General features: G+C 54.3%; 5 protein-coding genes across 5 annotated transcripts; 3 read left to right on the top strand and 2 right to left on the bottom strand.

The window, feature by feature from the left end:
• Positions 1 to 60: 60 nt before the first annotated feature.
• PODANS_1_10140 (uncharacterized protein) lies at positions 61 to 1838 on the bottom strand (the record flags this gene model as incomplete). Its single annotated transcript, XM_001908642.1, has 2 exons — positions 61 to 1510; positions 1594 to 1838. Coding segments are annotated over 2 exons (1695 nt in total), but the record flags the coding sequence as incomplete, so codon positions are not given.
• Positions 1839 to 10975: 9137 nt separating this feature from the next.
• On the top strand, positions 10976 to 13701 carry PODANS_1_10130 (uncharacterized protein; the record flags this gene model as incomplete). The annotated part of the gene is made up of 3 exons (XM_001908641.1): positions 10976 to 10978; positions 11027 to 11290; positions 11347 to 13701. The coding sequence occupies 3 exons, from the start codon at positions 10976 to 10978 to the stop codon at positions 13699 to 13701; spliced, it is 2622 nt and encodes an 873-aa protein (XP_001908676.1).
• A 2127-nt stretch (positions 13702 to 15828) lies between these two features.
• Positions 15829 to 17124, top strand: PODANS_1_10120 (uncharacterized protein; the record flags this gene model as incomplete). Its single annotated transcript, XM_001908640.1, has 1 exon — positions 15829 to 17124. The coding sequence occupies one exon, from the start codon at positions 15829 to 15831 to the stop codon at positions 17122 to 17124; it is 1296 nt and encodes a 431-aa protein (XP_001908675.1).
• Positions 17125 to 18757: 1633 nt separating this feature from the next.
• PODANS_1_10110 (uncharacterized protein) lies at positions 18758 to 20250 on the bottom strand (the record flags this gene model as incomplete). The annotated part of the gene is made up of 2 exons (XM_001908639.1): positions 18758 to 19739; positions 19796 to 20250. 2 exons carry the CDS (start codon positions 20248 to 20250, stop codon positions 18758 to 18760), a joined length of 1437 nt encoding a protein of 478 aa, XP_001908674.1.
• Positions 20251 to 22476: 2226 nt separating this feature from the next.
• Positions 22477 to 26890, top strand: PODANS_1_10100 (uncharacterized protein; the record flags this gene model as incomplete). Its single annotated transcript, XM_001908638.1, has 4 exons — positions 22477 to 24430; positions 24488 to 24817; positions 24871 to 25100; positions 25154 to 26890. Coding segments are annotated over 4 exons (4251 nt in total), but the record flags the coding sequence as incomplete, so codon positions are not given.
• Positions 26891 to 26892: the final 2 nt, after the last annotated feature.

Genomic DNA, 26892 nt, shown 5'->3' with positions numbered 1-26892 from the left:
AAGCCTGGGAAGAGGCTGCATTATTTTATTCTTGCGGAGAGGCGGAAGGCGTCTGTGATTTTATAGGAGAGGTGCTTGGGGTTGAGGGGTGCCGTTGGCGTTGAAGGGAAGATCCGGGACTGAATCATCGCCCATCTCGGTCAAACCGATCTGGTCGCCAAGAACGTGGACGTGTTGGCAGAGGGTGATGTCATCCATGCCGTCCTTCTTGAGGGCCTCAAGGCAGGCGATCTCGCTGATCAGGTACATGACGCGGTCCTCGCACCCCATCAGCTCGCGCAAGCCCAGGCTGGGGTTGGTGGGAGACAGGTGCTTCTCGCGGTAGGTGTGGGCGAAAGCGGGAGCGCGACCGAGCATGGTGGCGCCGAGAATGTCAATCCACGCGGTGAGGGTCATGTTGAAGGGGGCCTGAGTCAAAGGCTCGTTAGGGTCCGAGACGATGCGCGGGAGGTCGAGCTTCTGCACCAACGAGATGGCGGCTTGGAAGTGCTGGTGCCAGGGAATGTCGGGCAGCGTGTCGTCGAAGCGGCCGACGCCGCATTGGAAGAAGATAAGCCCGAGGGCGGCCTCCAGAATCTGCTGGTGGTCCTCGTCGCGTGCGAGGGCTTCGCACAGAGCAGAGATGGTCGCGTAGCGGTGGCGCATGATGTCGCCATCAATCTCCTCACCCTCAAGACCCATGGCGGCCTTGTAGTGCTGAGCGGCGATGCTCAAGCAGCAGTGCAGGTAGCCCTTGTTGCTCTCCAGCGCCGGGAGGATGAGGTCGGAGCTGATGGATCCATGCTGGTTCGACTCGAGGATGGGGAAGATGGTGGGAAGAACCGACGAGATGAAGTGATCAAACAAGCGCTGATCGCCTTCGTCCAGCTCAATCGCGACTTGCCTGGAAGACACCGAAGGTCCCTGGGCAAAGTCAAAGAAGTTGACGTTGAGCGTCTCCTCGGCCAATGACTCCCTCCGCTCCGTGTACACCTGCTCCGTCCATTCGCCTTCCAGAGGGAACTGGGGGAGGACTGTTCCCGGTGGCGGAGGGGTCTGGTAGGTGCTGAAAGTGGCTGTTGTTGACTCTCTGAGGGTTGGGATGTCGTTGATGAACATTTGCCTCTCCGTCTTGACGTCAATCTCATAGGGCGAGTACGGAGCAAACAAAAAGTCGGGGTGCATCTGTGGCGCGCTGAAGGAGCTGAAGTCGCTTTGTGGGCTGTTGAAGTTGAAAGCAAACTGCGAATCAATCGACTGCGATCGGGTGCGGTCGAAGGGGTCGGAGAAGGTAGCAGAGGTTGGGAGCGAGTGAGAGAGACCTGGCGGTGAGTTGACCGAGGTCTGGATGCTGTGTGTTGACTTCTCGGAAAGCTTCTTGCGCTTGATGATCATCTTGATGTCGTCCTTGTGCTTCCTCCGCGCATCGTTGTTGCTCCACCACATCGGCCGCTTGTATTCGCATACCAGGCCAAGATGCTTGCAGGCAGTGCACATGGGCGAGCCCTCGTCGCACTTTTTTCTTCTTAATCTGCAGGTATAGCATCCTTTACGTGTCACCAGAGTTAGCTTCCGAACTCGCCAACGAGCTGTGCAAGTGAGATGAGAGCTTACCTGTTCTTGAGCGGCGATGCATCTGCGTCTTTTGCTTGGGGTTGGCAGCGGCACTGGCCTGGGCTTTGGAGGCAGCCTTGGCCTTTGTTGTTGTTGTTGTCGTCGTTGTCGTGGTGGTGGTAGCCATGTTGACTTGGGATGATTTCATGAGGTCTCCGTGGTGGTTGGGGGGTAGTGTTGACATTTGTATAAACCCTTCTGTAGGTCCAAGTACCTGCGTTGAGTGACAAGCACCAGGGGTGTGGGGGTGACCCTTGGGCGGAGGTGGTCGGGGGTCAAGGGGGGCGTGTGAGGGCTGGGCCGGGGGGGTGTGGGGCTTGGACTGGGCCGAGGAGAGCGGGAGGAGACCAGGTGAACCGGGGGTGCCCTCGCTCGTGTTCAAGGTCCAGATGTCCGGGGGCAAATCTGGTGAAGCAAAGCAAGTCCTCGCGGAGGAATGGTTGCCAGACCAGAGAGCTAGTATTAGATTACTGTATCGTGTTGTTTTGTTTCGAGAGAACGACTGGATATCCAAGCAAGTCCGGCTTGCGTTATCTGGTATCGGGAATGGGGGTGCTAATGAACGCTGAAATGCCGAGTAGAGACACAGCTCTCTTGGTTGGTCGGCGTGGAATAAGGCGTAATTAAAAAAAATGTGAGAGAGAGAGAGGTGAGAGTCGGTTGGACTGGACTGGACTGGACGACGACAACACCTGGGGATACTCCGACTTCTTCACTTCGTTTGGGGACCTGCTCGAGAGAAGGGGAAACGAATGGGAGGAGGGGGGAGCGAAGCGGGCTAATTCTTATATCTTGGCTGTGTGTCTTGACGACTTTGGGGTGAATTTGCAGTGTTCTATTTTTGAACATTGCGGGCAAAATTAACCTCCTTTCCGTTTTTGGCCCACTTCACTTTATTAGCCCACATACATAGTCCCGTGTGAATGTGTGCATCTTGTGCTCTTTTGGGACATGTCACCCTCGGCCTGCTGTGTGTGGTGCTCGCACTATGGGAGAGACAGGGGTACGACGTGCGCTTATTGGTGCCAATGACTAGAGAACGGAAAGGGGGACGCCAACATGGACCCCACCCGCCATTGCATGTGAGGGTGACAATGGTGACATGGGGTCCGGAAGTGGGTGTGCACCTTCTCCACGTCGGCCGACCCTCTGCGGAACAAGGGAGCCTGTCGAGCGATTAAAAGTTGATTGGTACGGGGGCCAGCCACTTGCAGAAACATGCAGCTCGAGAAGAGCACAATGCCTAACTCGCTTGAGATAACCCGGCCGCCCTAGGAGCGGGTTTGGGCAGACCGAGGGACGGGACTGATGAGGGCAAGACTAGACGGCCGACGGGAGTTGTATACGTAACGTCGATGGCGCAGGTTTGTAGCGATATCTTTCTCTTCAGCTGATGAGAGAGGGCATCGCTTGATGCTGACTCCTCACCAAGATAACAATGACAATGAACAGAGGCAGACTCGGGCCCTCCAAGACACAACTCGACTCCCGGGACCGAAAAGCTTGCAGGCCCGGGTGGGTGAATCAATGCTGGCCAATGGGCCCCTGGTTCGCCCTACACCCTCTTGCCGACCTCCCCCATGCTTTCCCTGCAACCTCGACCCACGGGCATCGAGATGGTTGCATATGCAAATGGCAGCTACACAGTATCCGCCCATAGTGAGGCACAGACTCTGCTTGAAGAAAAAGGAAGCCACGGGAAGGGAAGCATGACGCTGTCGACGTCGCTTCATGGAGGACAAGAAAGAATTGTGCGTGGTGGGCGTTGCCTTGTGCCTCATCCACGCTCAACGCCTATCGATGATTTTCAACAGAACCACGGGCCCCCAGCTTGCAATTTCCCATCGGAGAATCGCTCGAAGCAGCGACATGATTGCCAAAAGCTGGGGAAGTGAGGGGTCTGTCTGCCCTTTGCTGTCTCTGGTGAGCGATTTGTCAGTCCCCTATAGGCTTTGACGAGCCCAAATATCAGATGAGGCGACATGGTTCGTCTTGTCTGGGTCCGGAATACCCTCACGGAAAGGTCACTTCACAAATCGAAGTGGCCGTTGTGACAATATGGTCCGGATTGGTCGCCTCACCCAGCCAGTCGGTGGACTGCACCGGGTTTGGTTGACGTGGCGGTCCTTGCCTGGAAGATAATCGGGTGTTACCGAGGGTACCTGGATCAGAGTGTAGGGCCGTCGTAAGAGCGAGGTCGCGAGGTAGCAGGGAGAACTTTTCTCGTCAGTGGTCTGGTGTTGCAGTTGGTCAATCTCTGCAAAAGCGAGCTTCTCGCAGTTGATTCGATGAGGTGTGGTCGGGTGAGTGTGACTACAGGTGGCTCGTGCATAGCTGCATGCGGCCCGAGGGGCGGCAACCAGCTCAGATTGGCTCAAGCATTGAGATCGACCAGGGTTGGGAGCAGGGTTCACTGTGCCAAGCACAGGAGCTTGGGCCAATTATGCGGGACAGAGCCAGGACATCCAGGTCTGGGCGGACAAGGTCGTGGGGACCCATGTTCTCAACGCACCAAATACCAGCCTTGGCTTTTTGTATAGGAAAATGGAATATCGTCAGTCTCGCTAGAAAACTCTGTTGGCTTAGCCCTGTTTACTATACCTCGCTGTGTACTTGGTAAGTCTGGCTTCGACTTCGATTCTGCCGGCTTGGTTGTTCATGTTGACGGAAGAAAGCAAACCCTCTCGAGAATCTACAAGAAGCGCCGAGGCTGGATCCTTCAGAGCTTTTATACAAAGCCAACTGTGCATATCTCCAAGGCAGTTCATCTAGAATCATCAACAAAGATCCTTCTACATGTTTATCGTCAATGTGACTAGTCGAGTCTACAGTATCGAGACGACACTGTGATGCTGACCAAGAACAATTTAGCCGCCGTCCTACTCTATTAGGAAGCTTGAAAAGTTTGCCCACAAACTATTGTGGGCTAATTTTGGGAGCTTGTCACCCCGCACTTACAGATGCCCGCTATTTTTAATTAGCCCAGTTTGTCAGACTCAACCCACTTATCACATCAATATTATCCCACTGTCACATTTAGCCTGCGATAATCATGGGACTAATTATGCCCTCTCCACGTCAGCCTGCAGCCTGCCGTCCCGGCACAGAAAGCGGACTAATTTTGTCTGTCTTTGGACCTCCTCCTCACCGAGACCACCGAGATACTGATGGCCCTTCCCGATCTCAGTTGCACAGACGAAAACCTCAAAAAGACACCCTCCTGTTCAGGCAAGAAGGCATAACGGCTAAAAGAGAGAAAGGCCGATGACGGCGCCGACGGGAGATGCTCCATTGCATGTCAGCCTGCTCCTACCCAACCCAACCCAGGGAACGCGCATCAGTCGCTACCAGCTCGACATCAGACGGCATTGTCCAGGATGGCATAATTGGTCATCACTTGCTCCAATTTCAATGCGGGGAAGAGAACACCCACCCACCGAGCCACACCCCGGACACCCTCGCGAAAAAATCACTGATTTCCAGACTGACCGCGGCTGCCGTGTGGCACATCCACGCGGCATAACGGCGTTGCTCCGATCTGTCGACGAAGAAATCCAGGAATGTCGCTCCTCCTCCTTTTCCAAAGTACTCTTTCGGATGGACCCCCGGGCAATTCACTGATGGAGACCAAGCTATGGATATCATGAGCGGGTGAAACGGCTGAGCGATAGCTTCAACGAGCCCGGTCCGTCCCATGTGGAACTTTTCTTGTCTTGTCACAATGACACACTTGACAACGACCCCGTGGGAAGGGGTGAGTCTATCGGCCTGCCATCTTCGTTGCTTCTTTGGCTATCTAATCTAGTGGCGTTCAATGCTTTGCGGGCAAAAAAGGGCATGGTGGTAGCAGATCCTCATGATGCCACCCGGCTTTATTTTCCATTTCTCCAGCGCCCGTGCGACCAGAGAATTGTTCACTTGCATCGTTGGCACCGACGGCCCGCGAATAGAAAGCCCGCAGCTTAGCTGCTGAAAAGGCCTTGACAGGAACACCGCCTAAATGGCCTCCCGTGGCTCATCTGATCAAGCTCGTGGGTATCGTCGGGGCGGGCATAACAGTGCAGAGAACACACACCCACGTGCCACGAGTCAACCACTTTCCAGCAGTATACGGAAGCTCCCACACGCCAAAACCTCCGCTGAATAGGTAGCCTCACCTCACCTCACCTGTCAAATTCACAAGGCGAAACCGTTCACTAGTGCCCCTCACCTCTTCCCCTTTCTGGCAGTCAACTCGTTAGCGGAACACGTTCAAGAGATCCAGAGCTCCACCTGGCACCCTGTCCAAGAGATTCAAAACCCCTCAGTGCCATCATCACACCTGAACCCGGCCTCCGATCATCAAGCCCGGGTCCGGGGTCCCCTTGTTTCTCTCGCCTGCTCGGACCATTTAGGGATCCCAGTGTCCACTTTGTCCCCGGGGAACTTGTTGACCTTGGCCCCGTAGGCGTTCTCGGCATCGGTGACGAGAACATCGCAATTGTCAGCAACAAAGCACCACACACAAGAGAGATGAAAATCTGATCAATTAATGCACGTCGTCACTCTGCATCACCGATAGCTTCCGTGACGGGCACCATCCGGGAAGACAAGGAGATCGAGGATCATCAGGTTGCGCGCGGAGATGTCCCCGAGCGAGCTAACAACCGGGGACTTTACTTTTTTTTTTTTTTTTTGGTTTATCGACAAAGCTAGTCCACCAGCAAAGTTTTCGATGTGTCTTTTTTTTTCCCTAGTACCTAGTCGCGATGCCGAGACCTGGGGTATCAGGTATTTCGATGTGATCCGAGATGTGATGGTTTTGTGGTGTGTGTCACTCTCACACACAACAAGGGGAAAACGATACGACGATCTCAGAGAACAAGTCATTTTTCAAATGTCGCAATTCTCGCTTGTTTTACGGATACGCGTTTTTTTTTGGTTTTTATTGTTCATCACCAACGAAGTGAATCAAAAGTTCCCACGTGGGTTTGAGAGAGAAAAAACGATTATCCGCATTTTCGTTTCAACAGGAAAAAGTCTCACATCAATGAATGGGGTGTGAGACTCCATTTGTTCAGAATATGGAAAAGCTTCTCGGCATCTTCTTGAACGAATCGGACTGCGTAAACCCACCAAGACCCAGTAGTCTAAATTCTTTTAGAGTGGATGAGTGCAACCCACACCTGTTTTTGGGAAGGGCTCTAGTCTAGACTGGACCGTTTTTTGAGACTTGTTGATTCTGACGACCAGTTAGATTGTCAAGATGGCATTTTTCATCACGGGTTGGGGGGGGTTAGCTTGGTTTGGAGGGTTGACTCAGGATCTGATGTTGAGTGAACACCACCAATCCACTCACCACTTTTGTGTAGAGGAGGGTGGTGGGTCGAAGAAGAGGCCGCAGGGTGGAAATGTCATGTGAGCGATGGCGAAAGGGGGGATATCTCCTTTTGTTATTTGATACCTCAAGTTGAGGGCCTATCACAGCTGCTGGGATGAACTTGGCTATGGTTTGGCAAGATGAGGATATTCCACTCATGGCACCATCTGCAGACATTTTTTCCTCCTGAGGAGCCCAGACAGAACCAGACGGGAAGGGGCAAAGAGAAGCGAGGGCAAGAGGAATGATGGATCCATTCTTGAGGAGGGGTTATCGGTTTCAGGGCAAAACAGGGCTGCTCCTGGTATTGGTATTGGGAATGGAAAATAAGAAAATGAAGTCGTCGTCGTCAGGAAAGGTCACCGCTATCTTTGAGTCATTCTTGGGAGTTCCGCTTGGGCATCAACAGGGCGAGAATTGATGGCAGACTGTGGACACGCCGAATGAATGAACCCCCTCTCTGCCGGTGGCCCGGTAGGTAAGAGACAAGATCTGTCGATACCCGTTCACCTTGGGCGGTCAATGGAGGATATTAGCCCTGTTGTAACAAGACAACACATCCCTACCGTACCTTCGTTGTTCTGTCTCGCAAGGCGAGCAACATGAAGCGGTAAAAGTGCTACTTCTTCCTCTTCTGACCCAACTCAGCCGTTTGGTCGGGTAGAGTTGTTTCCCTTCCAAGACAGAACATCTAGAAGCATGCCCGTACCCGGGCGGGGGGTTGTTTTTGTAACCACCATCCGTTGTATCACCACCTTACCTCTCCTACCTACCTACCCCCTGCAGGAAGCTTTTTCGTTCTGCTTGCTGTATAGGCATGTAAGCACTTTAAAAAGTTCGCATGGAGTAGGCTACCTACTGGCAGCAGGTACGGGGATGCAGTAGTGAGGTTGCTCGGCATTGTGGTTGTTTGCCTGTTACTTTGCGAACACCCGAGACTCTTTGGATCATGTGTGCTTGCGAACGCCCCCCACGGGTTTCCCGAAGAACAAGGTAGATAATTCTCCTAAACCGAAGAATACCTACCACATGGTCATCCTTCAGGTTAGACAAACATCCACCCGCCGGCACAAAAAGGAAGGGAAAGAGTCGGTGTGTTTCCACCACGCAAGCCCGAGAAAGGTTTTATCTACATGCTGTACTACACGGCACTGTACTTCCCCCCTCCTGCTATCATGTACCTGAGATATCCAAAATCCCAATGTAAGGAACCCGACAAAAACGTATCACGAGATCACGACATTTGCAGTACGCCGCATCTTTGGATCGTTCTCACCCACTTATATGGCTGTAGGACAACAAGCGGGGTTTTGGGGGTTGGGGGGGGGGGATAGGAATCGGGGGTTACACACATTGAAGAAGTGGTATGATGATACCACGTTCGGGAAGCTACACTCACTTTAGGGCTTGCATTTTTTCTCTATTTCGTTTTTACAGTTGTGCTGTGTTCAGTGACAGGGATAAGAAGAGTTGCGGTCTGTGAGGAGACGAGCTGCAAGCACTTTAGCTACCCTGTTCATGTCTTTTTTTTTTTCTTTCTTTTTTTTTCTCTAGCTGCTTGTTGAGATCTCGCACATTGGTGAGGGAAAAAGATATCGGAAGCGTTAGCGAATTCGGAAGGAGATAGCCTAGGTACACTAGGTGTAAGTGCTAAAATTGCCAGATTGGGAATGAATGACAATGGGTTTGTTGAGAAGAGATATCGGATCAAGTCCTTGTTTGCAGATTGACGTGGAGGTCTTGCTAATTATCGATTGTTACCCCCTCAGAAGAGGGTTGAACCGATACTTGATACCTACCCATGCTTGATCATATGATATTTCCTGCCGTGTGTGTGTTTACAAGGTTAGAAATTCAAGATTTTTGCCTTGATATCTCACCGCCGCCGCCGCCGCCGCCGCTGTCTGGCTGGGCGGCGGCCGCGGGGAACCCTGACAGTCGGGTAGACAGACAGAACCTAGCTGAATGAACCGCGTGGCAAGGATGGCTGTGTACGATGACGCAGACAGTGGTCAAGGGCAAAAAAACAAACAAAAAAAGACGACTGGCCGAGGTGGACTCCCGGGAGGGCTTCACCGCAAGAGAGGGCTTGTTCATGCGGATATCCACGCTTGAAGCCCAGTCTCGGGTAGGAACCACCCTGCTGCCCTGTCACGAAAGCATGGAAAATGGCCCGGCAGGGGGTCTTTTTGGGGTGTTCATGTGCCTTTGGAGTAAAAGGGTCATGTTATCCGCCACTTATTGGGTAGGACTGGCGGGGCGAGGGGTAAGGCAGAGAGAGGTATCTTTGTGAAGGCCGAGCGAGAGGAGGAGCTGACCAACGAGGCAAGCCTGCCCACCCACGGCTGAGCGCAGCAGGATTGTAGGGGAGTGGCCAGAAGGTTTTTTTCTCGGACCGTTCCACCGTGTGAGCTACAACGGGCAATCCGGGACTACTGCGTGGGTAGTTGCCGATCACAGATGACTCTCTCTTGTGCCCAATTGACTTTTAGTGAAGGGTGAGAGCCCAATTGGGTGATGAGATTACCTAGTGTATCGGTCGGGACGGGCCTTGATGGAGAAGGGATATGGAGTAAGAAATGGGGATTATCATGAGAACACAGCGAGAGGGAATAAACTGGTTGTCGGTGGTGGTTGACCCCGCGACTGCTGCTCTGCTGTGCTGTGCTGTGCTGTGCCCTTGGTGAGCGTGCGGGGCCGCTGTCTCTGTGCAACGGAGTGAGCACTGCACGGCACTCATGCTGACCACCCCACGCGGCAAAGCAATGCGAGAGAGGGTACAGAGTGGCTCTCATCCGCCGGAGAGTGTGTCCTTCGAGACCGAGACAGTCCTTGTCTATTGTCGGGCCAGAAATGATCGGCGGCAGGTTCCCTCTGAGGCCTCATGGAAGGGATCTGGAATACGGGATGCCAGCGGATGTATGCCGGATCTTATGACCGGCCGCGCTGAGGCCGATTTGATAGACCTTTTCCCGCAAGATTCGGCCTGATGAGCGGAGGCAAGGTGAGAAAAAGGAACACAAGGGAGGTCGGGGAGCGGCGGGCCAGGTCCAGTTCAGTTGTTGCCAGGGCAGGGAAGAGTCTGGAGTGTTGAGGGGGGATGGGATGGATGTTTGACAGGAAGGGCTTAGCGCCTGTCACTGGGCGCTTAGGCCGTCTATTTCGAAGCGATTTTGTGCAGATGGACCAATGGCAACACAGCATTGCTCGGTACCATTCAAGCACCACATGAATTTCTCACCAATGACAACAACTCACCACCCATCCTCTCACCGTCCGTCTGCACATCCGTGACTTCTCTGCAGTCCATGCAGAGTGGACTGCAGAGAGATGTGGCCATCTGCCCAACCAGCCTTCGCCTTTCGGCCGTCCCTAGTTCGATTCGATGCCCTGCTATAATTATACCCCGGAATGGGTGCGTGCTAGGGGAAACCTGGAAGGGTGGAAGGGTGTTCCTGCGAGTCTTGCTGCTGCTGCTGCTGCTGCTTTCATGCGTGGCTCTGCGAGTGCCGGACAGAGGATGGATGGATGGATGGATGGTTGGATGGTTGGATGGATAGATGGCATGCTACCTATCTCTTCATTCTCTGGCCCCCAACACTTAACACTTATCACACCACACCACACCACACCGACCGATCACATTGTGACCGGCCACCTTGGACACTGCACCGCACCGCACCGCACCGCACCGTCGCCTCCCATCCGAGCGCTTGCACATATGCTGTAGTAGCAGTAACCCCGACATCGCGGCTTGCCATACCGTGGACCGTGGTACATAACCCATATCTGTAGCCGCCCGCCACACCGTCCCACCTCTTGTCCTCTTCTCCCGCTTTTGGCTTCAAGCAGTGACCGAGTTGGCATGCGAACAACAGGGTCTAGTTCGTCCCAACTGCTCCGTCTTAAGAACCTATCTTGTCTTTTTGAAAGGCAAACACTGCCGGCAACGGCACTAACTCCTTACCTTGGCAAACAATTTAATCTGCCAATCTCACCAGTTACACCGAGTCTGATTTCACAATGGTAGGCATGAATAGCTGGATAGTGAGTGAAATACTAACAATTGTATAGGCTCAAGTACGCTTCGCTCCACGAGAGCACCCGCAGATGGAAATGAGGGAAAAGGGGAGGGCGAGGGGTCCGGTATTCACAACGCCGGCTTTCAATGACAGGCCAAACTCTGTGTACACGGAATTCATGGAGTCAGAAGCCGAGATGGGCCACGAACATGATGATCATGATGACGACGACGACGACGAGGTCTACAGCGAATTCGGGGATCTGGAAGGAATCGAAGATGGCGAATGTTCCCCCCGTGCCAGCATTGGCGGTTCGGTGCGTTGATCACCCCTGATGTGGACAGAGGGGCAGTTGCTAACAACAACACGCAGTCCGGCCAACACAGCTTTACCACCCTCTCCACATACGACGAGGTCCAAACACCAAGGTCCCTGCGGCAACGGCCCTTCGCATTCGACACGTATGAAGTGAAGCAGCAACCAGTAGAAGGCCCGAGAGGTCCTCACCTGTTCCGGAGCTCCATGTCCTCGGCCCAGTCCATCGAGTTGCAACATGCGCTTTCGCTCTCGCCTGTGACGCCCAAGAAGCCACATCTGATGGACTACCAGCTTCAGGATGTTCACCTCACCGCTCTGCCAAAAAAGAGGCGCAACACGGCCGGCCCTTTTGAGTTTACCGACGAGGAGCTTGATACGTCGGCGCTGCATATGTGGTCTCCGGAAATGGTTGCGCAGAGGATGCTGAATGCCGGTGTTGAGCTTCCCGCCGCGGAAAAGTTTGTCGAGAATGATATCACGGGTGCTATTTTGATCACGTTGAAGTTTGAGGACTTGAAGGAGCTGGGGATTTCATCTTTTGGCGTGAGGACGTTGATTTGGGAGGAGATTCACAGCATGAGGGACATGCAGAAGCCGGAGCCTATGCCCGAGACACCGATTGAGGATGAGCCGGACAAGCAGGTCAGAAGGGAACTCAAGAGGAAGGAGAGCGGCGCGACCAAGGACAAGCGGAAGCCGAGGTTGAAGATCAACGATGTCATCTCTCCTTTGGAGTCGGTGTCCATCGTGGGTATTGAGCAGGTACTGCCAAAGCCTCACCAGTGCTCCAAGGGCGAGAACTGCTCCAAGGCCAAGAGATACAAGCGGCTGATGGAGGCCTTCCAGAAGGACCACCCGTTCCTCAACGACAAGGGCGTCATCATGCTTGCCGGCGACCTTGGAAAGGTCACCGCTACCACGGGTCTTGTCGCGCCGGAAGAGGACGAGTTCCGCCCGGTATCCGATGTCGTCCCTTCTGTGGTGGCTTCATCCGATGTCATGGGACCCGGTGCCTTCACAACAATGCAGTACCTCCAAGAAGCTGCCCTTCGTAATGTCGAGACAAGAGACGCCCAGGACAACGTCCGTCACTTCCTCGACTTCCAACACCAACACTCCACCAGCAGCGAAGTCCCCCCAACACCACCCTTTGAGATCTCCCCCGTGAGCAACTCCCCGGTCTACGGCAGCAACACCACCACTCCCCAACCTCACACCGGCCTCCGCGGCCTCCCCAAGCTCTCCATCCCAACCCACCCATCCACCACCACACCCAACACCTACGACCCTCAATCCGCCCGCGCCCGCTCCGCCCGCCCAATCTCCCAAGTCATCCCCTCCTTCCGAGAACTCTCCCCCTCTTCGTCAGAGTCCACCCCCACCGGCGCCGCTCCCCTGTACCGTTTCGGCACACCCTTCTCAGAAATGGACGTACCCATCACCATCACCTCCCTCCCCGCCCCCTCGCGTGACTTTTCGCAGTCTGTGCCCCCCGACATGAACTACCGCAACCCCACGATGCGGTCCCTGTCGCGCAACACCATCCGCCGGCCCTCCTTCCCCGTCATGCCGGCCCTCGACGAGAACAGCATCGTCTCCCCCCTTTCCAACAACAACAACAGCCACAACAACATCCCCTCCGCCCTCAACCGCTCTTTTTCACAGCGTCGTCCGTTGCAGGCTCCCCCGAGGGTGAACTACCCCTGGACACAAACCGACCGCCCCACGTTGGAAAAAGCCATCCCCCCTACAACAACAACAACAACTACTACTACTACTACAACAACCAACAACCCCGCCGGTGTGAAAACAGTCAACATCAACGGCCGACTGTCGCCCGTGAGCGATAAACCCACCCCTGACATGACGGGTGGCGAGGCTATCAGTTATCAAGGTCTCATGAAGAAGAGAAAAACAAAGATGCTCAGGCACGAGTGGCACGAGCATTTCTTTAGACTTCAGGGGACAAGGCTGACGATGCACAAGGATGAGAAGGAGAAGAATAGGACGTTGGAGTATATCGATATTGATGACTATGCTATTGCCTGCAGCAGCATGCAGCAGAGCGGGAATAAGCTGGGGGCGGCGTTCAAGGCGATGCATATCCGACGGGGGAGTGATGAGTTGGCGAGGAGGGGGGATGTGGGTGCTTTTAGTTTTCAGCTGGTGCCGCAGGATGGGAGGAAGGCGCTTGGGCTGGGGGGGGTGCTCAGTAAGAAGAAGGAGAGTGGTGCTGGGGGGGAGAGGGAGGGGATTGAGGGGGCGGTGAATGGGACGGGGAAGACGCATCATTTTGCGGTCAAGGGGAGGGATGAGAGGATTGATTGGATGAGGGAGTTGATGCTTGCTAAGGCCATGAAGCAGAAGGGGGAGGGGTTTGAGGTTGTGGTGAATGGGAATATGATTTAGGGCTTGGAAAGGGGGGTTGGTTTCCTTTGGTAATACTCCGCTCTTGGTTTTTTTTCTTGTTTTTTTTTCTTGTGTTTTTTCTTATTGGATTTCGACATGATATCTATACCCCCGCTTATACCCTCTTCTTCTTCCTTTTCACTCCTCTTTTCTTTATGTACCTTTCACTTTTTTCATTGACGATGATACCTTACCAGTCTGTTATTGCTTTTTTTGGGTTATGATACGTACTTTTTCACTTTCATTTTGGATGATCATTTATGCATAAATTGGGGCATATTTTTATGGACTTCTTTTAGGCTACTTTGGGTCTCTTCTTCACCTTTTTCTCTAGCTTTGACATGTTGATTGCCTTTTTAGATTGAGAGAGAGACCTTTGAAAGAAAGCCTGATCAGATAACCTATGGCGACATAGTCTGTTGGCGACGCTCTTTTATGGATTGATGAATATTTGGATATGATTGGGGTTTTTGGGAGGATGTGGGATTAGTTTAGTGGATAAGTGAAGAATGAAAAGTATTGAGATTGGATATTCTTATGTACTCTTTGATGGATGTGAGACTGTTTGTCCGTGTCTTCATTCAGTTACTTTTGTGTTGAAGCAAAACGGGTTTCAACCATGATGATTGACACATCACACTCTTCATTGTGTTAGAGATTGAATATAATATTTTTGCTGGGGCCTACATATCACCATCTCATCTCACAACCGTCCGTGTCTCATCAACAAAGCGCACCTCAAGCCCAATCCCAACCGACTGAACCTGCCACTTTTGAAGCCGAACAATGGGGATTATTATATGTTTGTTTTTCTGAGAGTTGCATGTGGTCAAGGCCACAACGGGCCAGGACTGTTTCGGGGGTCTGGCGCGAAACAAAGTGGGCTTCCCGTCTTTTCGGGTCCGGGTTCGGTAGACGGCCCCCCCGGCCAGATCTGAGGCCTGCGTTGGGTGGTACCATTCCATAACACACACTGCCGAGGAAAGGGTATCACGGATCTACAGTTTTTGCCAAGAGGAAACCGGGCTTTGTGATATGAAGTGCGGTAAACCTCGGCTTGATGTGAGGTGTGGTGGATATCAGACTTGCCATCATCACATCAGGACAGGGCGGCGCGGCCGCGAGAGTTGGGATACTGGATGTTAGATACCCGCCCAGCTTGCAAAACCAAGACTCTAAGCCCCGATGACCACGTATGATGCCGAGGAAGAAAGAAAAAAAACGAGGCCTCTTTTATCATGGGAAGCGCGCTTGACGGGTATGCAGGTTGGCGATGACGGGCCTTTTTTTTATTTTTTATTTTTTTTGAGATTCTTTAGTTGTTGTTCCTGGCGTTAAAACAAGGCTGTGTGGTTGATGCGGGTACCTGGACCGTGCACGCTGCCAACAAGTGTAAGGAGGAGTCATTTTTATGTAACCCAAAATAGCACAATTTGGTTGGGCTGTCCAATCAGGTGGTCGGCCTCGGCCTGTCACGACTGTTCTCCAAACGCCCAGTTGCCCGTTTGGGACGGAGCCAACGGTGAAAGAGAGTTGCTCACCACCACTCGTTTTCTGGCAGGGTCATATGGTCACCCCAGGAGGTCATCGGCGCTTCAACAGCGACCTCTCAACCGCCCGCAGCTCGACATGGCCCAGAATATTCCTGATGGGTCCGCAGCAGGGTCCGTTGGACAGGACAGGACGGCTTCTTCTGCCCGACCTGCTAACCTGACCCTGCGTCTAGTTTCTGCGCGAGAATAGCCAGAGGTCTTGTCTCGATGGAGTTGAAGGCGAAATGCGTCATCTCATCTCTGCTTCGATATACACTCGAGGTGGCCTGTGGCCCTCTTTTTTTTTCTCTCTTTCTCTCTCCTCTGCTCACTAGCTACCAGTCAGGTTTGGTTCTGCAAATCACTTACAGTGTTGTTGCGTGGTTCGACTATTCCACAACTTCATCTTATGTCTTTTTCCTTTCTTACTCGGGCCAAACCGAAGCGATAGCAACATCACACACTGTTTCGGTGAACACCGTGTGCCTGCCAGCGTGGGATACCTAATATAGGACACAGCTCATTACCCAGGCGTCACAACGCCTGCCCAGACAAACGTTATCAAGGGTTATTATAGCACCGGTTCCTCTCCGAGATGGCCAGGAGACGAACAGCCCTCCGAGCCATCGCTCTCGCCATGATCTTGGCGACCGCGTCCGCGATCCCGACGACATACGAGATATTCGCCAGGCAAGAAGACGCATGCGGCGCACCAAACTTTTCAGGATGCGGCAACGCCAACGTCCCCAGCTCTTTCTGCTGCCCAGCAGGCGACAGGTGCCTCGTCCTCGCCGGCAACACCACGGTCGTTTGCTGTCCGAACGGTTCAACATGTCAAAAGCTCCGGCCCATCGACTGCAACATTGAGCTTCAAGACGCCGACAAGGCCCCGGACTCTGTCATCAAGACAACCGCCCTCGGGGGCTCTCTGCCAAAATGCGGCTCTGATTGCTGTCCGTTTGGGTACTCGTGCGTTAATGGCGAGTGTGTCATGAACACCAACCAGAACGCTGCACCTTCGCAGTCGAGCACACCATCTTCGAGACCTTCTACCACCCCCACGTCGAAACCATCGACCACCGCGAGTCCGTCAGAGACGCTGACCGCGACGGCAGTCCCGCAGTCTGCCGGCCCTCCTATCGCCGGAATCGCGGGCGGTGCCGCAGCGGGAGCAGTGGTATTAATCATCGCCGGCGTCCTCGCCTTCATCTTCATCCGCAAGAGAAAGGCTGGCCAGACGGCTTCGTCGTCAAGCTCACCCCTCAAACTCTCGCGGTCGACCTCCTCCTTTGGCAACATCATCTCCGCCCCTATCCTCCACGACGATAAACCGGCGTTGAGAACAGATTTCGGAGCCAGGCTGCCCACCCCGCAAATGCTCAACAACAACGCGATGGACATGCGAAACTCGGTTCTCTCCTACGACAACAACCAGATTGTTGCTTCACCTCCAAACCAGAATAGGAGGATGAGCAGTGTTGCTTATGGGGGGTTGATTGCGGATTATTCACCCCAGCAACCGGGCGGGCAGAGGAAGTATGTGGATATGCCGGATATGCCGGTTAGTGATGATGGGAATCCGGGGTACCAGGGGGGACTGGCGCCGAGGACGCCGGAGCAGCAAGGGAGGGAGGTGAGTGGTGTTAGTATCAATATTTTTGCGGATCCGAGGAATATCACGCCGGATCGGACGCCGCAACAGGGGGATGATGGGAGGAGGTATACGGATATGACTACTTTTACGGAGATGTTGGACCGGGCGGATTTGGGGGGGGTTGCGAGGGGGGATGGGTATGTTAGTGGGGGGGGTGGGGAGCAGTATGGAGGGAGGGAGGGGGATAGGTATCAATATGGGGGTAATGGGGGAGGATATGGGGGGTTAGGGAGGTAGTTGATAAGGGGGGAGGGGGTGTGTTCTTTTCTGTTGTGTTGTTTTATCTGCTTGTTTTATCACTTTGGGAAAGGGGATTGGGGCATATATTCAAGGCGTTTTTTTTGGGGGGGAAAAGAAGGAGTATAAGATTGGGGCTTCTCAGGAAGGGGAGAAGCAAGCTAGCATCATCACTGACTGGCGTCGGTCATTTATTTCTTTTGTTTTGGGATTGGAATGGTTATACCCCCTTCTTTTCTTTTGTCACCCTTGCCTCCACCCCTGGTGGATGGATGGATATATTTTTGAAGATCTTTGCAAGAGTTGTAATTAATGAGGAAGTCAGCCGCGATTATTTTACTTGCTGGTAGAAAGTGTGATTTCATGCGGTGAATAGAAATGGCGTGAGGGAGGATGGAGACCATTGTCCCATGTCAGTATCGACTGACTGAAACGCACATCATAATCTATCACCACCACCACCTTTCCGGTCTGTGTGTGACCTTATCCCGCCCCTACCAAAGGCTCAACCTGCTCGTCACACCAACCCCCCAAAATCCCCCGTCCCGCCCGTTTCCCCCTTCCTCCCTCGACCTAACGGCCATCTTGAGGTCCTCTCTGATGGGGTAAATCTCCCCCCCCCCCCCCCCCCCACAGGGAATAACTAGTGTCAAGTCAGCATCATCATCACCCAACTTTTCCTTTTCCAATGAGGAGTAGATGGGCAAGTAGGTAGGTATCGCACTCACCCCGGTTCTCCACCGTTCCTTCCGCCGTCACCTCGGGCGCCAAACCAGCCCAGACCTCGGTCACACCCCCGTTCTCAGCCGAGCACCTTGGCCGCCGGCCGTATCTTGAGCTCCCGGTCATCAGACAACCCACTCCTCAGGATTCCCCCGGGTTCACCGCCACACCCACCACCCCTTTGTCTTCATACCGCCTGTCAGACTCCACCGCCTGCGCCCAGGCTCCGGTTTTGGACACGGGAGCATCTTTGGTCGGGGGTGGTGTTGGTGAAATCACCACCCATTAGACACCCCATCTGTGCCCCCAACCCGAGGCTCGGCAAACATCCCCATGCCGTAAGAACCAAGAAAGATAAACAGGGACATAGGAGTTCGCCGTGGGAGTTGGGGCGGGAGGGTTTGATGGATCGGACGGCAGCTGAGAATTTGGACTCGGAAGCGAGCTGCCATCCAGATTTTTCCATTGAGGGAGCAGGGCTGTTGTGTGACAGAGAACACCGATGCCTGAAGTGGCGCCGGTGACGAGAAAGACTTCTTTTCCTGTCTGGTCGGGGAACGAAGTGGGGGGGGGGGGGGGGAGAAGTTTGTTAGGAAGGAGTGAAGGTTTGGTGGCATCTTGTTAGAGTGGTATATGGTGGCGAGAAGGGGATAAGGTAAGAAATTCCGAATACGGAGACTAGAAAGAATTTTCAAGGGGTTTGAAGCCGAGATACTTCGCCATCTCTGCCAGTCAGATATCTAATTCTCCTTCAGTAGGTACAGATACCCCTAATAGCTGTCAACCTCGATAGCAATCAATCTGTAGCAATTCGCATTGATGGACCAGAGCTGTACAGTTCAAGATGCTTCATTTATATGTGCAGTAGCCCCTTATTTACCCCTGCCTTCCCCAACCTTACAGCCCTCACCTAAAACTTGTAAGTGATAGTCTTGGTCCTCACCCACTCCGCCATCCCCGTGGCAGTATTGAACCTCCCATACCCGCTCGCCTTCGCGCCACCGTGCGGCAGCGCACTCTCGTCATGCACCGTCATGCTATTGATGTGCACCGCCCCCGTCTCGATCTCCTTGGCAAACCTCAACCCCCTCCTCAGATCCTCCGTGAAGACCGCCGACGTGAGACCATACTCGGTGTCGTTCGCAACCTCCAGCGCCTCCTCCTCCGTCTCAATCTCATACAACGCCACCGACGGCCCAAAGCTCTCCGTCTGGTAGATCTCCATCTCCCTGTTCGCATTGGTGATCACAACCGGCTTCATCCTCGTGTCGCTCTTCTCCACAGCGTCAGGGTTGCCGTACAGCAACTCGCCGCCCTTGGCCAGCGCATCCTTGATGAGAGCCTTGTTCTTGGTCACAGCCGCGCTGTTGATCAAGATAGGCGCGTCGGGAGCAGACCCGAAAATCTGGTCAATGGCGCCGACAAACCTCTTCTCGAATTCGGCCCTGACGTTCTTGTGAACCAGGATGCGCTCGGTAGACATGCAGATCTGGCCGCTGTTGAGGAAGGCGCCGAGGGCGCACTGGAAGGCGGCGTTGTCGAGGTCGGCGTCCTCCCAGACGATGGCGGGGGCCTTGCCGCCGAGCTCGAGGAGGACGGGCTTGAGGTTCTCGCCCGCCAGACGGCCGATGATGCGGCCGACGCCGGTGGAGCCGGTGAAGTTGATCTTCTTGACGGCCGGCTCGGCGATGAGGTTGGCCGTGATGCGGGGGGCGTCCTGGGGGGAGTGGACGAGCATGTTGAGGACGCCGGCGGGGAGGCCGGCCTCGTGAAAGACGGAGCAGAGGCCCCACATGGTGCGGGGGCAGGCTTCGCTGCCCTTGAGGATGGCCGTGTTGCCGGCGGCGATGGGGAAGAGGATGGAGCGGATGCCGAGGATGTAGGGGGCGTTCCTGATCTGCATGTCAGCTTTTGATGTGAAGCGCTGCGTGCCATCAGGGCAACATACCATGGGGCAATGGCGAGAATGACACCAAAGGGTTCCCTGACGATCATGGCGCCGGTCTCAGGATCGGCAGTGGTGGGAATGGTGCCCTCGAGAGTGCGGATCCGGCCGCCAATGTCAAGGCAGAAGTCCTTCGCGACGTCCAAGTTGAAGTCGGCCCACTGGCGAGGGGCACCAGTCTCCTGCATCATGTAGTCCCCGAGCTCCTCCTTCCTCCTCTCAAAGATCTCAGCAGCCTTCAAGAAGACATCCCGGCGCTCCTTGGGGAGTGTCTTCTTCCACGTCTTGAAAGCCTTGTCGGCGGCCTCGACGGCCTTCTTCACGTCGGCATCCGAGGCGGCGCCGGACCGGTGGATGGCCTTGCCGGTGACGGGCGAGATGACATCGTATTGCTTCTCGGCGTGGTACTCCTCGCCGTTGATCCAGAAAGGGACCGAGTAGGTGGCGGCGTCAGACATGATGGGCGAAAAAGGCGGGGAAAGAGAGATGGGAAAGAAGACAAAGGCAAGGTACAGTCCGGGGTATCAACAAGAAGAAAACAAGGAAGAGGCTACAGCAGAAGTGAGATCCAGAGGAACGGGAACAAAGCCGATGAAGCTGGGGAGAAGCGGGAGAAAAATAGGAAGAAGACAGACATGATCGGTCATCATGTGGGGGGTGAACCTGGATTGGCCTGGAGGAGCAGAGTCTGGGATCTTGTCACAGGCCGGCATGTGGGTATCGCGAGGGGCGTTACCCCTGGATGAGTGCCGTCCCCGGAGACCGTGGCCAAGATGGGGTTGTGAAGCGGCGCGCATGTGGGAGGGTATAAAACACTGAAAACACTTGCCGGCCTGCCCTGGTGATGCTGGGTTCCTACTTGTCTGTCATGACAATGATCACTTATGATTGGTTGTCCAAAGGTGAAGAGAAGGCCACCATCATCTCATCTCACTGTAGACAGCTGCCATCCGAAGATGCAGAAAATGCCATGTTTGAGCCTTCCCTTTCCAGTGACGTTGTTCAACGGGGCAAATCCGATGGCAAAACCCAGCTCCCTGGTGACCCCTCCATCTCTCTAGACCCTTCCTGCGGGGTCTCCAGGTGGGGTACTCATGGTGGGGAGCATGTTCGGCATTCATCGCGGGTGCTGCGTTCGGAGGCTCAGCCTTGCTTCGACTCCGGGTTCTGGGCGCCAAGGGCTCGGAATGCGGACCAAGAAAGACCTGGTGGCAGCGTGACAGCCAGAATTTGGGGTCGAGGGGGGTGGGAGGGGGGGCCGATAAGACATTGTCGATGAGCCGCACACTCGTCAGCATGTCACTATAGAGCAACCATCACACGGTGTGTCCCAAGAGCCGCAAGGTGTCTCGACCGGAGCGTTGTCGTAGTAGTATCGGGGAGTGAACCCACGTGCTGAACGGCCCGAAGGATACCCGGCGACGTGCCCCCGGCATCCGGTGCCGGCGAATGTGTGGAGAAGTGGAGTCACGGGCTTGGCCCTGTCTTGTCTCCGGCTTCATCCTGACCACACAGCCCCGGGCTTGTTGTAGAGCCGTGATTCGGGGCTGGACCGTAAAGTCTCGATTCTCATCAAGGTAGACAAACAGTCTCTGTTCCCAATTTGTTGGCTTGGGTTACTCGGCTAGAAGACCTCCCGAGTCAGTCATCCGAACCGGTGAGACGTGTCAAAAGTGTCAACTGCTGTGCGCTCGTGGAACAGGCACGACGGGGTGCTATAAAATATGATTTTCGAGATGGTCCAAAAGTCAGTGTTGAGAACATGAAATCCAAGCGGTGGTTTGGTAACGACAACTGCCGGCAACTGTTAGCAATGCCCGCCCAATGAAATGCAAGCGATCAACAGAAGGTCGCATCGGCTTCGACATCGCGAATGGAACCGTGTTTTGGGGCATTATATACGGAACAATGCAAAATCCCATGCTTCTGAGTGGAAATCCCATCTCTGAGCAGAGTTGTCCAGCTGAGGGCGGTGAGGGTCACAGTTGGACAAACTGCGAGATGACATTGGTCTGACACCCCTCCCGCTTTCGTCTGACCCAGTGCTTCCGTTCGGCGCATTCCATTGCTGTCTCGGATACACGATCTTCACGATAGTGACCGCTGAGGTAGCATTGCCACTTCAGAAATCTGATGCTGACCCTCCACTGTTCCATCCTTGTGGATTTCCCCCTGTTACCGTTCATCGGATGTTCAAACTTACTAGTGTTCAGCTAACGGCTCAGTGGGAGAGTTTGCTCTGATCTTTTAGGGACGTGGTTGCCAATGACGACACCGGGAGCAGAAACAAACGGCCTTGACTAAACCAACCTTAAAGCCGCTCAGGTCGGATTACGCAGCCGGCCTAGGTACCGTTGGCACTGGGCAAAAAAGCCACCCCGGGGGCCTAGTCGATTCTTTCCATTTGCATCTGAATTACCAGAGAGAGCGAGGTGGGAGTAGATTATCTCGCACTGCTTTCCAATCTTCGACTTGCTATCGCGACCTCATACCATACACTTTCTGTGCTTCCATAGAATCAGCCGCGCCCTTCACAACGCAACGCGAGCTCTAAGACGGAGATGCCCAGCTTAACGTGACAATAGAGTTCCTGAGCCGCCGGTGGGAGTTTAGTCATTGCTGATGCTGTCCAGTGTCTGGACCAATTCGAACCGAAACTATCTAGCCAAAGACACAACTCCTGGATGCCCAAAAACGTTTTTGTTTTGACGACCAAATCACATACGCACACATACACCCCGCCAAACCTCAAATCCAGCCATCTTGGGCTCGCGGGCCGTTGTCTGCTCGATGCCCCTCCTGACGGCGACGTCGACATGACGCCCAGTCAAGAGTTACAGGAGGCCAGCTGCGCCGTCGACACCAGCCCAGCAGTCCCTGTCCGCCATTCCCCGCACTCGACCCCAGACGACACGCAGTATTTTGGTCGATATACCCGCCATCACAGTCGACCTCAGTCGCCCGCCTACAATGTGGCCCCCATAAGCGGTAATCGGTTCGTTAGGGACGCTCCCTTACTCACGCCAGGTGTTCCTCGATCGCAAAACGCCAGTCCATTTCGCATACCGATGCCATGTATCACGCCCGGACAAGTGGCCTTCTCAGCCTTACAATTTCTCCCAGTACCCGTGCTTGTTTTGGACGGCTTAAAGACGGTAGCTTTGGCAAACGAAGCCATGGGAAGACTGCTCGGTATGATACCCGAAAATGTTGGTGCCGACGGTGACGGCATGGTACCCGTCGTGGACATTCTTCGCGGCAAGACCCTGGCTCAGGTGGGCATTGATCTGGTTCAGGACGGCGTTCCGGTTTGGCTTGATTGGGAGCAATTTCTCAACCAAGCTGCTGTCGAAACGGGAGGTGGAAGTCCATCGGCGACAGCCGACGGCGCCGTCGAGGTCGACGGAGATGCCACGCCAATACCGGACGGAGCGAATGATGACCACGTTTTCGATGGAAAACCCCATGACCACACGCCAACCCTCGCCATCGAGGTGGTGATTTCTCCCAAAGATGTCACCAGTTCCACGTATGATCCTCGAGCAAGGCACAACTTGTCGGCTTCCCAAAGGCGTGCCAAGATGATCATATCGGTCTGGGATGTCAGCGAAGGACAAACTTTCTTCACGTTGACCTTCACCAACACCAACTCGGCTTTCAGCCCCGCCATGAGTAGGAGAAAATCGACGGCCAAACCGAGTTATTTGGAAGCTGCCGAGAGGAAGTCTATACCTCATGTCAGCAACCCACCTTCTGCGGCCTCTAGCAGGGACTCCAACGCTTCCTCCTCGTTCAAGCTCAGCCCTTCTGCCGTGTCCTTTTCCGCCAACCCGTTCCCCCCCTTTGGACCGCCCGCTGCCTCGGCACCCTCAAGCGCGCCGTCGGTACTCCAAAAGATCAACATCATGAAGGATGCCTTGCTTGATAATATCCAGACGCCCATCCTGGCCATGTGGAGAGACGGAAGTGTAACGCTTCCCAACCGTGCTGCCCGCAACTTGTTTGTCCGAAACGCTGACCTTGACAAGTCGGCTGATGGCTTTGATCTGCTGCCAAACTGGATGGTATGGGACCAGGATTTTACGAAGCAGCTGGATCCGAGCGAGTATCCGATCGCTGTGCTGTTGCGAACCGAGAAGCCCTTTGTCGGCCTCCGCATCGGGATGCGTGATGAGCATGGGAAAAGTCTTGTTTTTGACGTGGAGGGGGTGGCGATCAATGATGAGAACACGGGGGAGTTTCTCGCCGGCGTCGTGACATGCCGGGATGTGACCAGGCTTCATGAGGAGCTGAACCAGATCAAGGCGGCGGATGAGGAGAGGTTTGGGCTTATTTGTGACACGATGCCGCAGTTGGTGTGGACGGCGACGCCTGATGGGCAGCATGATTTTTATAATAGTCGGTGGTATCATTACACCGGCCTGTCCGAGGAAGACTCGTTTGGTGAGGGGTGGTCGAAGCCTTTTCATCCGGATGACATGGTGGAGGCTGCGAAGCGGTGGAAGCACTCTCTGGCGACTGGCGAGCCCTACATGACGGAGTACAGGTGTCGCAGCAAGGATGGGGAGTGGAGGTGGTTTCTGGGGAGGGCGCTGCCGTTGCGGAATAAGCAGACGGGCAAGATTGAGAAGTGGTTTGGTGAGCTTTCGTCTGTCCCTGGCAGATCTGTGACGGAGCACTCACTCGTTTGTTTAGGAACATGCACCGACGTCCATGAAAGCATCGAGACCAAGATCGAGGCTAAGAGAACTCGGCAGCAGCTTCTCAGTGTTATCGCTCTGTCTAACATGACGATGTTTACGGTCGACCTGAACCGGAAGATCACCATGATTGAGGGAGCGCTGATATGGGACTATCAGTGTGACAATACCACCTCGCGCTGGTTTATTGGGGAGAATGTTTACGACGTGTTTAATCGTCTTAACTCGCAGCTGCCAGAGGGACAGATGCCGGCTTTCTTAAGTCCGCTGGAGTCTATTCTTGATGGGAGTACGACGAGGGAGGACTTTCAAGAGCATGAGATGGGTATGTTTTTGGGTCTAGCAAGCGACTATTGGTATATGCTGACATTGCAACAGATGGACGCTGGTACCGCACTCGGTTCCAACCCATTCTAGGGAAAAGAATCCGTGAGAAGGGGGAAGCAAACACCATCATCGAGGGCGTGATAGGCCTCATCATGGATGTTACCGAGCTCAAGGCGAGAGAACAGGACATCCAGGCGCAGGCTCAGGAAAAGAGACAACTGGTGGCTAATGAAGCTGCCGCCAAGGAGGCCAGCAGGTTGAAGTCGCAGTTTCTTGCTAATGTAGGTGGTGACACGTCTGATGAACAAACTGCGGGAGCTAACATTGAAGGTAGATGTCTCATGAAATTCGAACCCCCATCACAGGCGTGATCGGGATGTCGGAGCTGCTTCTCGACGTTGAGCTCACGGAAGAACAACGTGACATTACAGAAAACATCTACCGCTCCGCCAACGCGCTGTTGACGGTCATCAACGACATTTTGGACTTTTCCAAGGTGGAGTCGGGGAGGCTCGACATTGAAGAAGTCCAGTTCTCGCTCTCGGTTATCGTCCGAGATGTGTCCAAGATGTTGAGCTTTGCCGCCGAGCGAAAAGATTTGGCCTTTCATTCCGACATCTCGGAGGATATCGAGACTGACATGGTGGTTATGGGCGATCCTGGGAGGGTGAGGCAGATTATCACGAATCTGGTGACGAACAGCATCAAGTTCACCAACCATGGGCATGTCAAGTTTTCGGTTTTCAAGGAGAAGGACACGCCCGAGATCACCGAGATCAAGTTTGTGATCGAGGACACGGGGATCGGGATCGAGGAGGAGGTGAGGAAGAGGTTGTTTCAGCCTTTTAGTCAGGGTGACGCTTCGACGGCGAGGAAGTTTGGCGGGACGGGATTGGGGTTGACGATTTGCAAGCACCTGCTGGATTTGATGAAGGGGAGGATGGTGCTCGAGTCCACTCTTGGGACGGGGACGACGGCCACGTTTTGGATCCCGTTCAACAAGCCCCAGGGTGCTGCTCAAAAGTCCAGCCTTGTCCAGATTGATCCCATTCCTGATCGGTTGCAGTCGGAGATGAGCGTCTCGTGCCACAGCTCGGAGTACGACCATGCTATGGGAACGCCCCCCGAGATCGGTTCTGTACTTGGGGACAGGGGCCGTTCATCGTGGCGCAACTCGTCGTCGGTCAACCTACCTGGTGTGTCCTCGCCTGAGGAAGACCTGTCCCTGGAAGAGAGGTCCAAGATCCACATTTTGGTTGTGGAGGACAATGCTATCAATCAGCAGATTGCCATCAAAACGATTCGAAAACTCGGCTTTAATGTTGTTGCTGCCTGGAACGGGAAGGAGGCGCTGGATTACCTGATTGCGGCGGAGAATGGGGAGAAGAAGAAGCCGGATATCATTTTGATGGATGTGCAGATGCCGCTGATTGATGGGTACAAGTGCACGCACTTGCTGAGGCACCACTTGCCGTACAAGGCTTTTGTGGGGGACGTGCCGATCGTGGCCATGACGGCGAGTGCGATTCAGGGGGATAGGGAGAAGTGCAAGAGGGCGGGGATGGATGATTATCTGAGCAAGCCGGTGAAGAGTAGGGTTTTGGAGAGGATGTTGGTCAGGTGGGGGAGTAAGGGGAGGAAAGGGGGGATGGTGGCGGTGGATGATGGGGTTGGGAGCAGTGTGGTGAGTGATTGTTCGGATTCGGGGGAGCATTGTGATAATGCGGGGATTCCGGGGGTTGGGGTGGAACATGATAGAGAGATGCATGAGGAACTGGCCACGCCTAAGCCTGGGGGGGAGGGGAGGGAGGAAAGGGGGCATTTTCCGGGGTATACGGTCGTGAGTGATGGGGTGGGGGTTGTAAGTGATGGTGGTGGTGGTGGTGGTGGTGGGGATAGTACCACTCCCAAGTCTATCTCCCCGCAGAAAGGGCTGTCGAGGCCGGGGAGTGAGGAAAGGCCGGGGGGGGTGCCGATGTCGCCTGTTATTAAGCACTTTGAGGAGGACAAGGAGAGTGCGATGCACAGTCGGGATTTTTTCGGTCAGGCGACAAATATGAACAGCTTTCAACA

This window comes from Podospora anserina, chromosome 1, assembly GCF_000226545.1.
Source record: "Podospora anserina S mat+ genomic DNA chromosome 1, supercontig 2".
Taxonomy (NCBI): domain Eukaryota; kingdom Fungi; phylum Ascomycota; class Sordariomycetes; order Sordariales; family Podosporaceae; genus Podospora; species Podospora anserina.
The sequence above is the reverse complement of the archived record's forward strand: the minus strand, read 5'-3'. Positions and strand labels throughout refer to the sequence as shown.